General features: G+C 39.1%; 1 protein-coding gene across 5 annotated transcripts in view; it reads left to right on the forward strand.

Moving 5' to 3' along the window:
• The window catches only part of pde4d (phosphodiesterase 4D, cAMP-specific), a 494,959-nt gene that overhangs the window by 430,134 nt on the left and 52,588 nt on the right, over positions 1-12,237 (forward strand). For all 5 annotated transcript variants that reach the window (XM_061900793.1, XM_061900776.1, XM_061900783.1 and 2 more), the window contains exon 6: positions 11,274-11,386. In XM_061900793.1, the coding sequence (XP_061756777.1) occupies positions 11,274-11,386 (113 nt within the window). The remainder of the gene's footprint in view (positions 1-11,273; positions 11,387-12,237) is intronic.

The raw sequence follows: 12,237 nt of genomic DNA on the forward strand, positions 1-12,237 counted from the left end.
CAGCAGTTATGTCGCCATCATAAAAACCTTTAGTAACTGTACAGGCGGTACTTTAGGTCACATTTTAGCAATCTTAAGTGTCGTATAAAGAGGAGTTTGCCACTGTGTAATAAAGCTCGGTCAACTAGAGTAAATACCTTTTAAGATGCCTAATGAAGAGAGGACAGTAAGATGTCTGCAGAGTGATTGTAATAATATTATAACAATACGATCACAAATAATATTTGTGATCGTATCACGCTGCTTTTATTGCACTTTGCTATGTTGCAGCAAGTCTACTTTCACATCGTTCCCTTTTTTTCTTTGATAAAACCCCTTAAAACATGTTCACCTTTTATTTTATCCTCATTGTAGAAGTTGTCTTTTTCAGCATTATTGTACATTAGTCACTTTTGTGTCATAATAATGTACCAATGATTGTCACAAACACACTAGGTGTGGTGAAATTTGTCCTCTGCATTTGACCCATCCCCTTGTTCACCCCCTGGGAGGTGAGGGGAGCAGTGGGCGTCAGCGGTGGTCGTGCCTGAGAATTATATTTGTGATTTTACCCCCAATCCGAACCCTTGATGCTGAGGGCCAAGCAGGGAGGTAATGGGTCCCATTTTTTAAGTCTTTAATATGACTCGGCCGGGGTTTGAACTCTCGACCTACCGATCTCAAGGCGGACAAAATCATTAAAAAAATTATGCCATAAGATTTATCAGCATTTATTTAAGTTTTGATTTTGTATATTGTCAGTCTAATGTGAGATGTATTACATTTTTATATTTACATTTATGTTAGTTGTTTATTATTTATGACTTAACGTACACAAAATTAGCTTTGTTTAAGTATTATACATTATTTTCACCATATATATATATATATATATATATATATATCATATATATTGTATATATATATATATATCATATATATACATATATATATATGTATATATATATATAAGTATGTATATGTGTATATATATATATATATATATCATATATATACATATATATATGTATATATATATATAAGTATGTATATGTGTATATATATATAGGTATTTATATATATATATATGTATGTATGTATATATATATGTATATATATATATGTATGTATGTATATATATATATGTATATATATATATATGTATATATTTATACAGTATATATGTATATATATACATATATACAATATATATGTATATATATATATTAGGGGTGTAACGGTACACAAAAATTTCGGTTCTGTACGTATCTCGGTTAAGAGGTCACGGTTCGGTTAATTTTCGGTCCAGTAAGAAAACAACAAATATACATTTTTTGTTTATTTATTTACCAAATTTGCAAAATCTTCCACCAAAAATATTTTTCTTAGTGGAACATTTGATGTGAAGTAATCAGAACCTTGGATAGGTCAATAATTCATAATAATGTTGATTTTGATTCAATATTATGTTTTGAGCAATGACAGTTTGAAAGAGGAAAAAAAACAGCTTTGTTTTATCAGTCAACATTGCAACTTTTTTCTAAATGACATTTAACCTTTGAGCTTTTTTATTTCACTTTTGTTATGTTTTTGTTTATTTTATGTTATGTTTTTGTTTATTTTAATAGTATTTTTAGAATGTGCTTTGGGCCTTTTAAACATTAGCTGTGGGCACCCCTGCTATGGATAATAAAAAATAAAATCTGATAAATCTATGGGTAAAAAGCAGAGCCTGGCAACGCATGCGCGTTTATCATGACTCTCTCGCTTTCTCTGTCTCTGCCCCTCCATCATGAATGCTGCTGCGTGCACAATTTGTTTTGTTTTTAACCCCTTCTTAACCCTGAACGTACATTGAAAATACATGCAACCCTAACTTAAAATGCCGGACATTTGAGGCATTTAAGAAACTCCACCCGGACAGCCCCGCAAAAGAGGACATATCCGGTGAAAAGAAGACGTATGGTCAGTCTATCGTAGCCTGGTCGCTGATAGCATGCCATGTGTTGTGCCTCGGTGTGCATTGTTTACACAACGTGCGGTACGCTACTTAATAAGTCCGTGTGAAAACTCGTTCGATACACCTCGGAACCGGACCGAAACCCCTTGTACCGAAATGGTTCAATATGAATATGCTATTTTTATCATTTTTATTGTATATACTGTATATGGGTCTGTTTCTAAAGAATTAACAGACAAATAAGCATGATCTGCAAAAAAAAAAAAAATATATATATATATATATATATGTATGTAATATTTTAACCCTAAACGTATTTTTCGTATTTACGTATTCATTTTTATTTTTTCTTAATATCGCCAGTTTCCATCCATTTTCTACCGCCTGTCCCCTAGCAACATTCACACTCACTTTCACAAACTAAGGCCAATTTAGTGTTGCCAATCAACCTATCCTGATGGGTTTTATTAAATTAAAAAAAGGTATGTACAAAGTAGAAAGTAAGAATGTCGTGCTTATTTTTTATTTTAATTTCATATTAAACTGTATATGGCAGGGGTGGGCAAACTACGGCCGGCCGATCCCTTTAATTCGGCCTGCCAAATATTAAAACTGTAAATTTGTTTTCGGAATTGCCACAACAAAACTCATACTAGACTTTGAGGCACTGGCAAAAGGGGTGATTAACAAGACTGCTCCCACTAAAAGACAATGTAAGTGTTGACACTATAATACCATTTTTTTGTTTCTTTAATATGATATTGTTGAAAATATGTTTATTATGATTAATGTAGCCCATGTTTGAGCAGCTTTCTCCTAGTTCCAACGTATTTGATAGGCTTTGCAATGCATCGTGTGCTCGCCCGGCTCGTCTGTCACATTTCAAAAACCAATGTGGGCCCTGAGCCAAAAAGTTTGCCCACCCTGGTATATGTTTTTTTTTTTTGAAAAACCTAAAAGGCAAAACATTAGTATGCAATGCCAATATTTCATGTATATAGTGTTTTAACCCTACATGAATAGTTACTTAATATACATATTAAGGCCCTGCGATGAAATGGCGACTTGTCCAGGGTGTACACCGCCTTCCGGCCGAATGCAGCTGAGATAGGCTGCAGCGACCCCCCGCCACCCCAAAAGGGACAAGCGGTAAAAAATGGATGGATATACATATTCATTTTTTTATTGATATGATTGGTTTCAAATGTCAAAATAAAACCCCAAAATGTACAGAATGTAGTGCTGTAGTATCAAGTACAGTAAGTATGGCGTGCCATTTTTTTTCTTTTCATTTTCAATATACTGTATATGGACTCTGTTTCTGAAGACGCATAATAAATGAAGAATAAAATTATATAAATAATTATTTGATTAAACATTTTAAAAGTCTAATTAGGATAGAAAAAGCATACAGTATAGGGGGTCGCCCACATCTGCGGTCCTCTCCAAGGTTTCTCATTGTCATCCCACTGGGTTGAGTTTTTCCTTGCCCTGATGTGGGATCTGAACCAAGGATGTCGTTGTGGCTTGTGCAGCCTTTTGAGACACTTGTGATTTAGGTTTATGTAAATAAACATTGATTGATTGATTGAAGATTTATAAAAAATGTGTATAAGAATGAAATGATATAAATCATTGTTTAATTAAACATTTTAAAAGTCTAATTAAGTTAGAAAAAGCACGTAGTATATAATGGTAGCAAGTACAATGTCCCTTTTTTTATTCTTTTTTTTTATGTATACTCTAAAAGGGGTCCTTCCACACCAATCTCAAGCATGCTTGTTCAAGGTAACAGAAACTTCCCCGAAGTCTTCCAACTAGGGTTGTGCGGTATACCGGTATTAGTATAGTATCACGATACTAATGAATCATCGTACTATACCGCCTCTGAAAAGTACCGGTTTGCCCCACTCTTACAAGTATCATCCCTGCAGGATGAGGAGTAGCTAAACATGCTTCACTACACACCGTAGCTCACCGGCATCAAAATGTAAACAAACGCCATTAATGGAGCTACACCTAACATCCACTCTAATGATACCAAGTATCATTACAGTGTATCTAGTCGATAGTACTCTGATAACATTGATATTTTTGGGCATCAAAACATATTCTTTTGTTTTTTTTTAATTCATATTCATGTTATATTTATTTAAGTCCGAGTCCATGGTTCTCACCCGGAAAAGTGTCATCTCCGGGTTGGGGAAGAGACCCTTCCCCAATTGGAGGACCCTTGGTCATGAGCTTTGGGTTATGACCGAAAGGACAAGATCACGGGTACAAGCGCCCAAAATGAGCTTCCTCCGCCGGGTAACGGGTTTCCCTTAGAGATAGGGTGAGAAGCTCTACCATTCGGGAGGAACTCAAAGTAAAGTCGCTGCTCCTCCACATCGAGAGGAGCCAGATGAGGTAGTTCGGGCATCTGGTCAGGATCCCACCCGAACGCCTCCCTAGGGAGGTGTTTAGGGCACGTCCCACCGGTAGGAGGCCACGGGGAAGATCCAGGACACGTTGGATAGACTATGACTCTCGGCTGGCCTGGGAACGCCTCGGGACCCCCCGGGAAGAGCTGGATGATGTGGCTGGGGAGAGGGAAGTCTGGGCTTCCCTGCTTAGGCTGCTGCCCCCGCTACTTGACCTCGGATAAGCGGAAGAAGATTGATGGATGGAGGGATTATATTTATAAACTCAGGAAATATGTCCCTGGACACATGAGGACTTTGAATATGACCAATGAATGATCCTGTAACAAGTTGGTATCGGTTTGATACCCAAATTTGTGGTATCATCCAAAACTAATGTAAAGTATTAAACAACAGAAGAATAAGTGATTATTACATTTTAACAGAAGTGTAGATAGAACATGTTAAAAAAGAAAGCAGATATTAACAGTAAACAGTATCATTCATTTTCTATATGTCCTTAATAATAGAATGGAAAAGGCCACAATATGTACTGTGTTGCCCCTGTGATTAGGTGGCGACTTATCCAGGGTGTACGCCGCCTTCCGCCCGAATGCAGCTTAGATAGGCTCCAGCGACCCCCCGCCACCCCAAAAGGGACAAGCGGTAGAAAATTGATGGATGGATGTTACTGCATACATCAGCAGCTTAATTAAGAGCTTTTGTTTGCTTACTTACTAATAAAAGACAAGTTGTCTTGTATGTTAACTATTTTATTTAAGGACAAACTTACAATGAGAAACATATGTTTAATGTACCCTGAATTATTTTGGGGTTAAAATAAAGCCAATAATGCAGTTTTTTGTGGTCCCCTTTATTTACAAAATTACCAAAAAGTATCGATATAATTTTGGTACCGGGACAACACTAGTTCCAACAAAGTTGAAAGCATACCAATTTACAAAAAATCGTCCTATGAAAAAGACATAGAAAGTAAGATGGATTGATTAATCTTCCATTAGGGTGTCCCTCGACACCTTTGTCCGTCATCCTCTCTCGTACTTCCTCGCAGTCCGACTTCACCACGCGGCCGCTCCGCCGCATAGTTTGTATGCAACCACTCTGTCTGTGCAGCAGAGTGGCCTCTCGGAGCGGCCGGTGTCTGATGTCGCACTAAGCATGAGAAGAATGTCATTGACGTCAGTTCAGTCGCTGTCAGAGAGGGTAGCACCCCGGCCGCTGACACCCAACCAGGGAGGGGAAAAGAATAGGAGGCGGATGTTCAAGGGTGGGAGAGGGAAGCGGGATCGTCTGAGAAACAGAAGAAGGGGGATTTTTCTGACGATAAGTGACATAGGAGCTTTTTAAATGGTGACTGCTCCTCTTTTTCAAGCCATTTGTGCCTGCAATGACATTGTTGCCCCCCCTAACAATGCATTGTATATCATACATGTGTACATACTGGGTCAATTAAAATCAATTTAAAAGATACTCCTTTTTTGTGTAAGTAAAGTAAAAGCGTGGTGATGAGCATATAATCAAAAAGGGAACTTATTTAAACATGGGAAAGACTCAGTTAGGTAGATGTTATATTCATGTGAATTGGAGATGTCCGATAATGGCTTTTTTGCCAATATCCGATATTATATTAATTACCGATTCCGATATCCACCGATACCGATTAATACAGTTGTGGAATTAACACATTATTATGCCTAATTTTGTTGTGATGCCCCACTGGATGCATTAAACAATGTAACAAGATTGTGCAAAATAAATCAACTCAAGTTATGGAAAAAAATGCCAACATGGCACGGCCATATTTATTATTGAAGTCACAAAGTGCTTTTTTTTTTTTAACATGCCTCAAAATAGCAGTTTGGAATTTGGGACATGCTCTCCCCGAGAGAGCATGATAGCGGAGTCGTATATTATAGCATCCCGGAAGAGTTAGTGCTGCAAGGGGTTCTGGGTATTTGTTCTGTTGTGTTTATTTTGTGTTACGGTGCGGATGTTCTCCCGAAATGCGTGTCATTCTTGTTTGGTGTGGGTTCACAGTGTGGCGCATATTTGTAACAGTGTTAAAGTTGTTCATACAGCCACCCTCAGTGTGACCTGCATGGCTGTTGACCAAGTATGCCTTGCATTCTCTTATGTGTGTGAAAAGCCGTAGGTATTATGTGATTGGGCCAGCACGCAAAGGAAGTGCCTTTAAGGTTTATTGGTGCTCTGTACTTCTCCCTACGTCGGTGTATACAGCGGCATTTTAAGAAGTCATAAATTGTACTTTTTGAAACTGATGCCGCTAATTAGTCCGATATTATCAGGCATCTCTAATGTGAATAGTATGTAGCTGACATGCATGTAGCATAATGGCTAGCTCGCAAAAAATAACTTGCTAATAAATGGCACATCTTTGCATGGCTCTCAGGCGAATTCAAAGGATAAGGACATTTTATTTTATTTTAGTTTAATTTCAGAGCATAGTGTATTTTTTTTTTGTTTTTTTACAGTATCACTCTTCAAGCACCTTTCATGTTCCCTCTCCATTGCGAGTCGAGCCTTACTTTTACTTTGTCATAGTTTGTTTTGTTTTGCATTTTCTGTAGGTTTTTCCACACGTATTAATTCCAGCAATACCTCAAACGTCCCGAGGTGACAGTATCGCTCTACAAACACCTCCCTGTTTGTTCTTCATTGGAGGTCTTGTGTAGGTCTTTTTTTTTTACTTCGTTATAGTTTTATGGATAAAAGAGCATAACATATTCAAATTTTTTTTCAGGACAATTTCAAAAAAGCAACTCAAAACAAAATACCAAGTGTTGCATGCCGATTTAAGATATATTATTTAGCGAGCATTGGTATAAAGCAGGGGTAGGGAACCTGTGACTGCATCTGGATCTCAGATAAATCTTAGCTGACATTTCTTAACAAGATAAGTAATTAATAATTCCGCTGGTAATCACAGTGTTAAAAATAACATTGAAAATATAAAACATTCTCATGCATTTTAATCCATCCATACATTTTCTACCGCACCTGTTCAAGAAGTCGCATTATTGGTAAGAAGTATTGTATTTATAATTGTTTAGCTCCAGAATAACAATGTTGTTAAAAAGACTTATTACCGTATTTCCTTGAAGTGCCGCCGGGGCGCTAATTAATCTAAAACCTCTTCTCACTCCTGCGCTTACCAAAGGCATGCGGTAAAAGTAAGCATGCGCTAATTATTTTAAAACCTCTTCTCACTCCGGCACTTACCAAAGGTATGCAGTAAAAATTTGAGTGTGATGTAAGCTTGGACCTTAAATCCTACTGAATAACTCTTAATCTTCTTCCCTTTATGCGATTTCAAAATACCGATATTGAAAGCAGCCTCCTCCATTTGGAAAATGAAGACAGGGGAAGTGCCACTCGTGACGTCACGAGTTTGACTTGGCGGTAATACTAAGCATGCGCTCACTAATTCAAGGCAGGCGCATACTATATGCCCTGCGGCAATTCAAGGAAATACGGTATACTCTAAAAAATGTTGGTCTTATAAATGCACGCATTTAGATGTATTCAATGTTAAAAAATATTATATGGCTCCCACTGAAATACATTTAAAAATATTTGGCTTTCATGGCTCTCTCATCCAAAAAGGTTCCAGAACCCTGGGTTATAGTTTCAAATTATTTGGACGATGCATGCCACATGGCTGAAAAGGAGTAGAAAGAAACCGAGCTTATTTAATCGTACCTCTCTTCCGATTTATAATAATAATAATAATAATAATGGATTACATTTATATCGCGCTTTTCTATTGTTATATACTCAAAGCCCTCACAGAGAAGTGGGAACCCATCATTCATTCACACCTGGTGGTGGTAAGCTACATCTGTAGCCACAGCTGCCCTGGGGTAGACTGACGGAAGCGTGGCTGCCAGTTTGCGCCTACGGCCCCCCCGACCACCACCAATCATTCATTCATCATTCATTCCCAAGTGTGAGCGGCACCGGGGGCAAAGGGTGAAGTTTCCTGCCCAAGGACACAACGGCAGCGACTTTGATGTCAATAGGTGGGAAGCGAACCTGCAACCCTCAGGTTTCTGGCACGGCCGCTCTACCCACTACGCCATGCCGCCCACTATTCATTTCTTGCACACTTGTTTGCTCACTTCCTGTGCGGAATTTGTAACAAATTAAATAAATAAATAACCAATAAAGTCCTAATGAATAAATAGTAAATATATCGCTGCGCTTGGAATTTCACATTTTTGTTCGACTTTTGTTTTTGTGCGTATTTTTACTTTCTTTTACTGCACAGTGTCTCTATTACACGTGTTTGGCAGTTACTCATGTCAAGGCCGACTCATACCAAAGACTATAAAAATGTGACCCATTACCTACCTGCTTGGCACTCAGCATCAAGGGTTGGATTTGGGGGTTAAATCACCTAAAATGATTGCCGAGCGCGGCCATCGTTTCTGCTCACTGCTCCTCTCATCTCCCAGGGGTGGAAAAGTTACGTTAACCTCTAAAGGCCTTAGTGACCACATGCGTGGACAGCACCTTTTAGCTCTTATTTCCAAAATTGTGTACACTGCTGAATTGGGGTCTTATGGCCCTTTTGTGGACACTTATACTGCCATCTGATGGTGTCAGAGGAGTATAACATATAATGGAATTTGGAGGGAAAAAAAATTAAAAATAAGAATTAGCATGTCACTTTCACATTAAGTACACGTTTGTTACTTATGGACTAAGTACATCATATAAAAAGATGATTTTTAGTTTTTTATTTTACATAGGGTCCAATAAAACCCAAATAGCAAAGAGAGAGAAAAAAACATGTAAACAAACAGCTTTGGCCTTAAGAGGTTAAGTTAGAGTACCAATGATTGTCACACACATACACTAGGTGTGGTGAAATTATCCTTTGACCCATCCCCTTGTTCACCCCCTAGGAGGTGAGGGGAGCAGTGGGCAGCAGCTGTGCCGCGCCCGGAAATCATTTTTGGTGATTTAACCCCCATGGGTCAAATGTAGAAGGTAATTTCACCTCACTTAGTGTGTGTGTGACTATCAGTGGTACTTTTTTCCTGAAGAAATCAATAAAGTACTATCTATCTACTTTAACTTTAACTATAAAAAGTTACTCACTAACATTCCCTTTGACTCTGGAACAGACCAATTTGCTTTACAGTATTTTCTTTAGTGCAGTGGTTCTCAACCTTTTTTCAGTGATGTACCCCTTGTGAACATTTTTTAAATTCAAGTATCCCCTAATCAGAGCAAGGCATTTTTGGTTGGAAAAAAAGAGATAAAGAAGTAAAATACAGCACTGTGTCATCAGTTTCTGATTTATTAAATTGTATAACAGTGCAAAATGTTGCTCATTTGTAGTGGTCTTTCTTGAACTATTTGGGGAAAAAAGATAAAAATAACAAAAAACTTGTTGAAAAATAAACAAGTGATTCAATTGTAAAGATTTCTACACATAGAAGTAATATCAACTTAAAGTGCCCTCTTTTGGGGATTGTAGTAGAGATCCATCTGGATTCATGAACTTAATCCTAAACATTTCTTCACAAAAAAAAGAAATCTTTAACATCAATATTTATGGAACGTGTCCACAAAAAATCTAGCTGTCAACACTGAATATTGCATTGTTGCATTTCTTTTGACAGTTTATGAACTTACATTCATATTTTGTTGAAGGATTATTCAATGAATATATTTATAAAGGATTTTTAAATTGTTGCTATTTTTAGAATATTTGTAAAAAATCTCTCGTACACCTTGGCATACCTTCAAGTACCCCCAGGGGTACGCGTACCCCCATTTTAAAACCACTGCTTTAGGGGGTAAAAATAGAACTTGACGTAACTTTTGTTTGTACTTGAAGGTGCCTCTCTATTCAAATTCGCCACTTTTCCCCTCTTCTAAGTATTACAATTGTTCCTTTTGTTTTCTAATACATACATTAAAAGATGCTTTCATAAGCATCAATTTGGCAACATCAGTGGCTTCCAGTTTAAAGACAACCGCACCAAAACATGCTAATATCTCCGCCGCCATTTTAATTGTTTACCTCTCGCTCTGTGCAATATTAGTATGCGGGTCATTCATGCACGATGTGCACACACACTCCATTATAGTAAGGAGATCCTCCTCCACTTCTAATCCAGTCCATGTGTTGTTACCCGCCCTTCCCCGTCTCCAGTGCGGTCCTCTCAGGCTTTAGGTACAGCACGTTTTGGCTACCAGGGACGCCGAAGCAACAGAAACCCACCCCCTCTATCCCTCCATCCGTACCCCCAGCAGCATACAGGAATTACCCTCATGGACGTTGTATTTGCACACAGGAGATCAGACTGAAGCATCATGCATTGCAGTGTGTGAGTGTGTGTCAGCTGCGTGTGTGTTGGTCATGTCAGGATGCTCCGACATGCATCCGAAGCGGTTGTGAGCCCCCGGCCGGATCTTGCGTGGCTCCATCCTCCCTCCTGGTGTGGCGGACAACATGGGCCCGCTAAGGAGACTGGTCCGGCTGCACGACTGGAATCCCACGTTGTCTCGTATGAATGACATTGTGGAGGGACAGGAAGTGGTGTGAGTGAGCTGCCTCTTTTATGGCTAATCTCTATCTGCCGCTAACATCTGGACACCCTTGATTATCCCGGCTGACGTTTTGCCACCCATTCAATCCGATCAAAGGACGTAGGCAGGATTGGGTTTGGACCCCCGTTCCACCAAGGCCCTACTCCCAGGCCCCCCCCCACTCTAAAAGCCGGAGCGCCCGTCCAGTATGAAGAGTCGCCCATGTGTCTACTCGGGGTATCCCAGCTTAGCTGTGTGTGGGGTGGGAGACCCCAGGCCTGGGCCATCCGCTAGGCCCGTGAAGCGGGCCCTTACTGACCCCTTGCCGTCCTGTCTCGCCCCCGCAGAGGAGGCTTACCAGAAACTGGCCACTGAGACCCTGGAGGAGCTGGACTGGTGCCTGGACCAGCTGGAAACGCTGCAGACCAGACACTCGGTCGGCGAGATGGCATCCAACAAGGTAAGAATCACCAAAACAGCTGTTCATGTGGTGGCTGGGGGCATGTATTCAACTGCAGAGAGTGCCTGGCAAGGAGTTTATCAGAGGGTTATTGTATTTTTATAATATTACATATTTGCATCATTTTTGAGTCAATAGGACTATTTAAGAAGCTCTGCCATTCGGGAGGAACTCAAAGTAAAGCTGCTGCTCCTCCACATCGAGAGGAGCCAGATGAGGTGGCTCGGGCATGTGGTCAGGATGCCACCCGAAGGCCTCACTAGGGAGGTGTTTAGGGCACGTCCAACCGGTAGGAGGCCACGGGGAAGACCCAGGACACGTTAGGAAGACTATGTCTCCCGACTGGCCTGGGAACGCCTCGGGATCCCCCGGGAAGAGCTAGACGACGTGGCTGGGGAGAGGGAAGTCTGGGCTTCCCTGCTTAGGCTGCTGCTCCCGCGACCCGACCTCGGATAAGCGGAAGATGATGGATGTAGGACTATTTAATGGTATTTTAAATTGATTTATTAAAAAAAAAAAAAATATATATATATATATATATATATATATATATATAAAAAAATAAAAAATAAAATAAATATATATATATATATATATATATACATGTATGTATGTATGTATATATATATATATATATATATATATATATATATATATATATATATATATATATAATTTATTTATGCTAAATAGTAAAATGTTGTATGCTTAAAATAGTAAAATAAAACAATTCAAAATAAGTCGTATTGTACAAATCAATTACCGTATTTTTCGGAGTATAATTCGCTCCGGAGTATAAGTTGCACCTGCCGAAAATGCATAATAAAGAGCGGAAAAAAACATGTATAAGT

Source organism: Nerophis ophidion, linkage group LG01 (genome assembly GCF_033978795.1).
Source record: "Nerophis ophidion isolate RoL-2023_Sa linkage group LG01, RoL_Noph_v1.0, whole genome shotgun sequence".
Taxonomy (NCBI): Eukaryota; Metazoa; Chordata; class Actinopteri; order Syngnathiformes; family Syngnathidae; genus Nerophis; species Nerophis ophidion.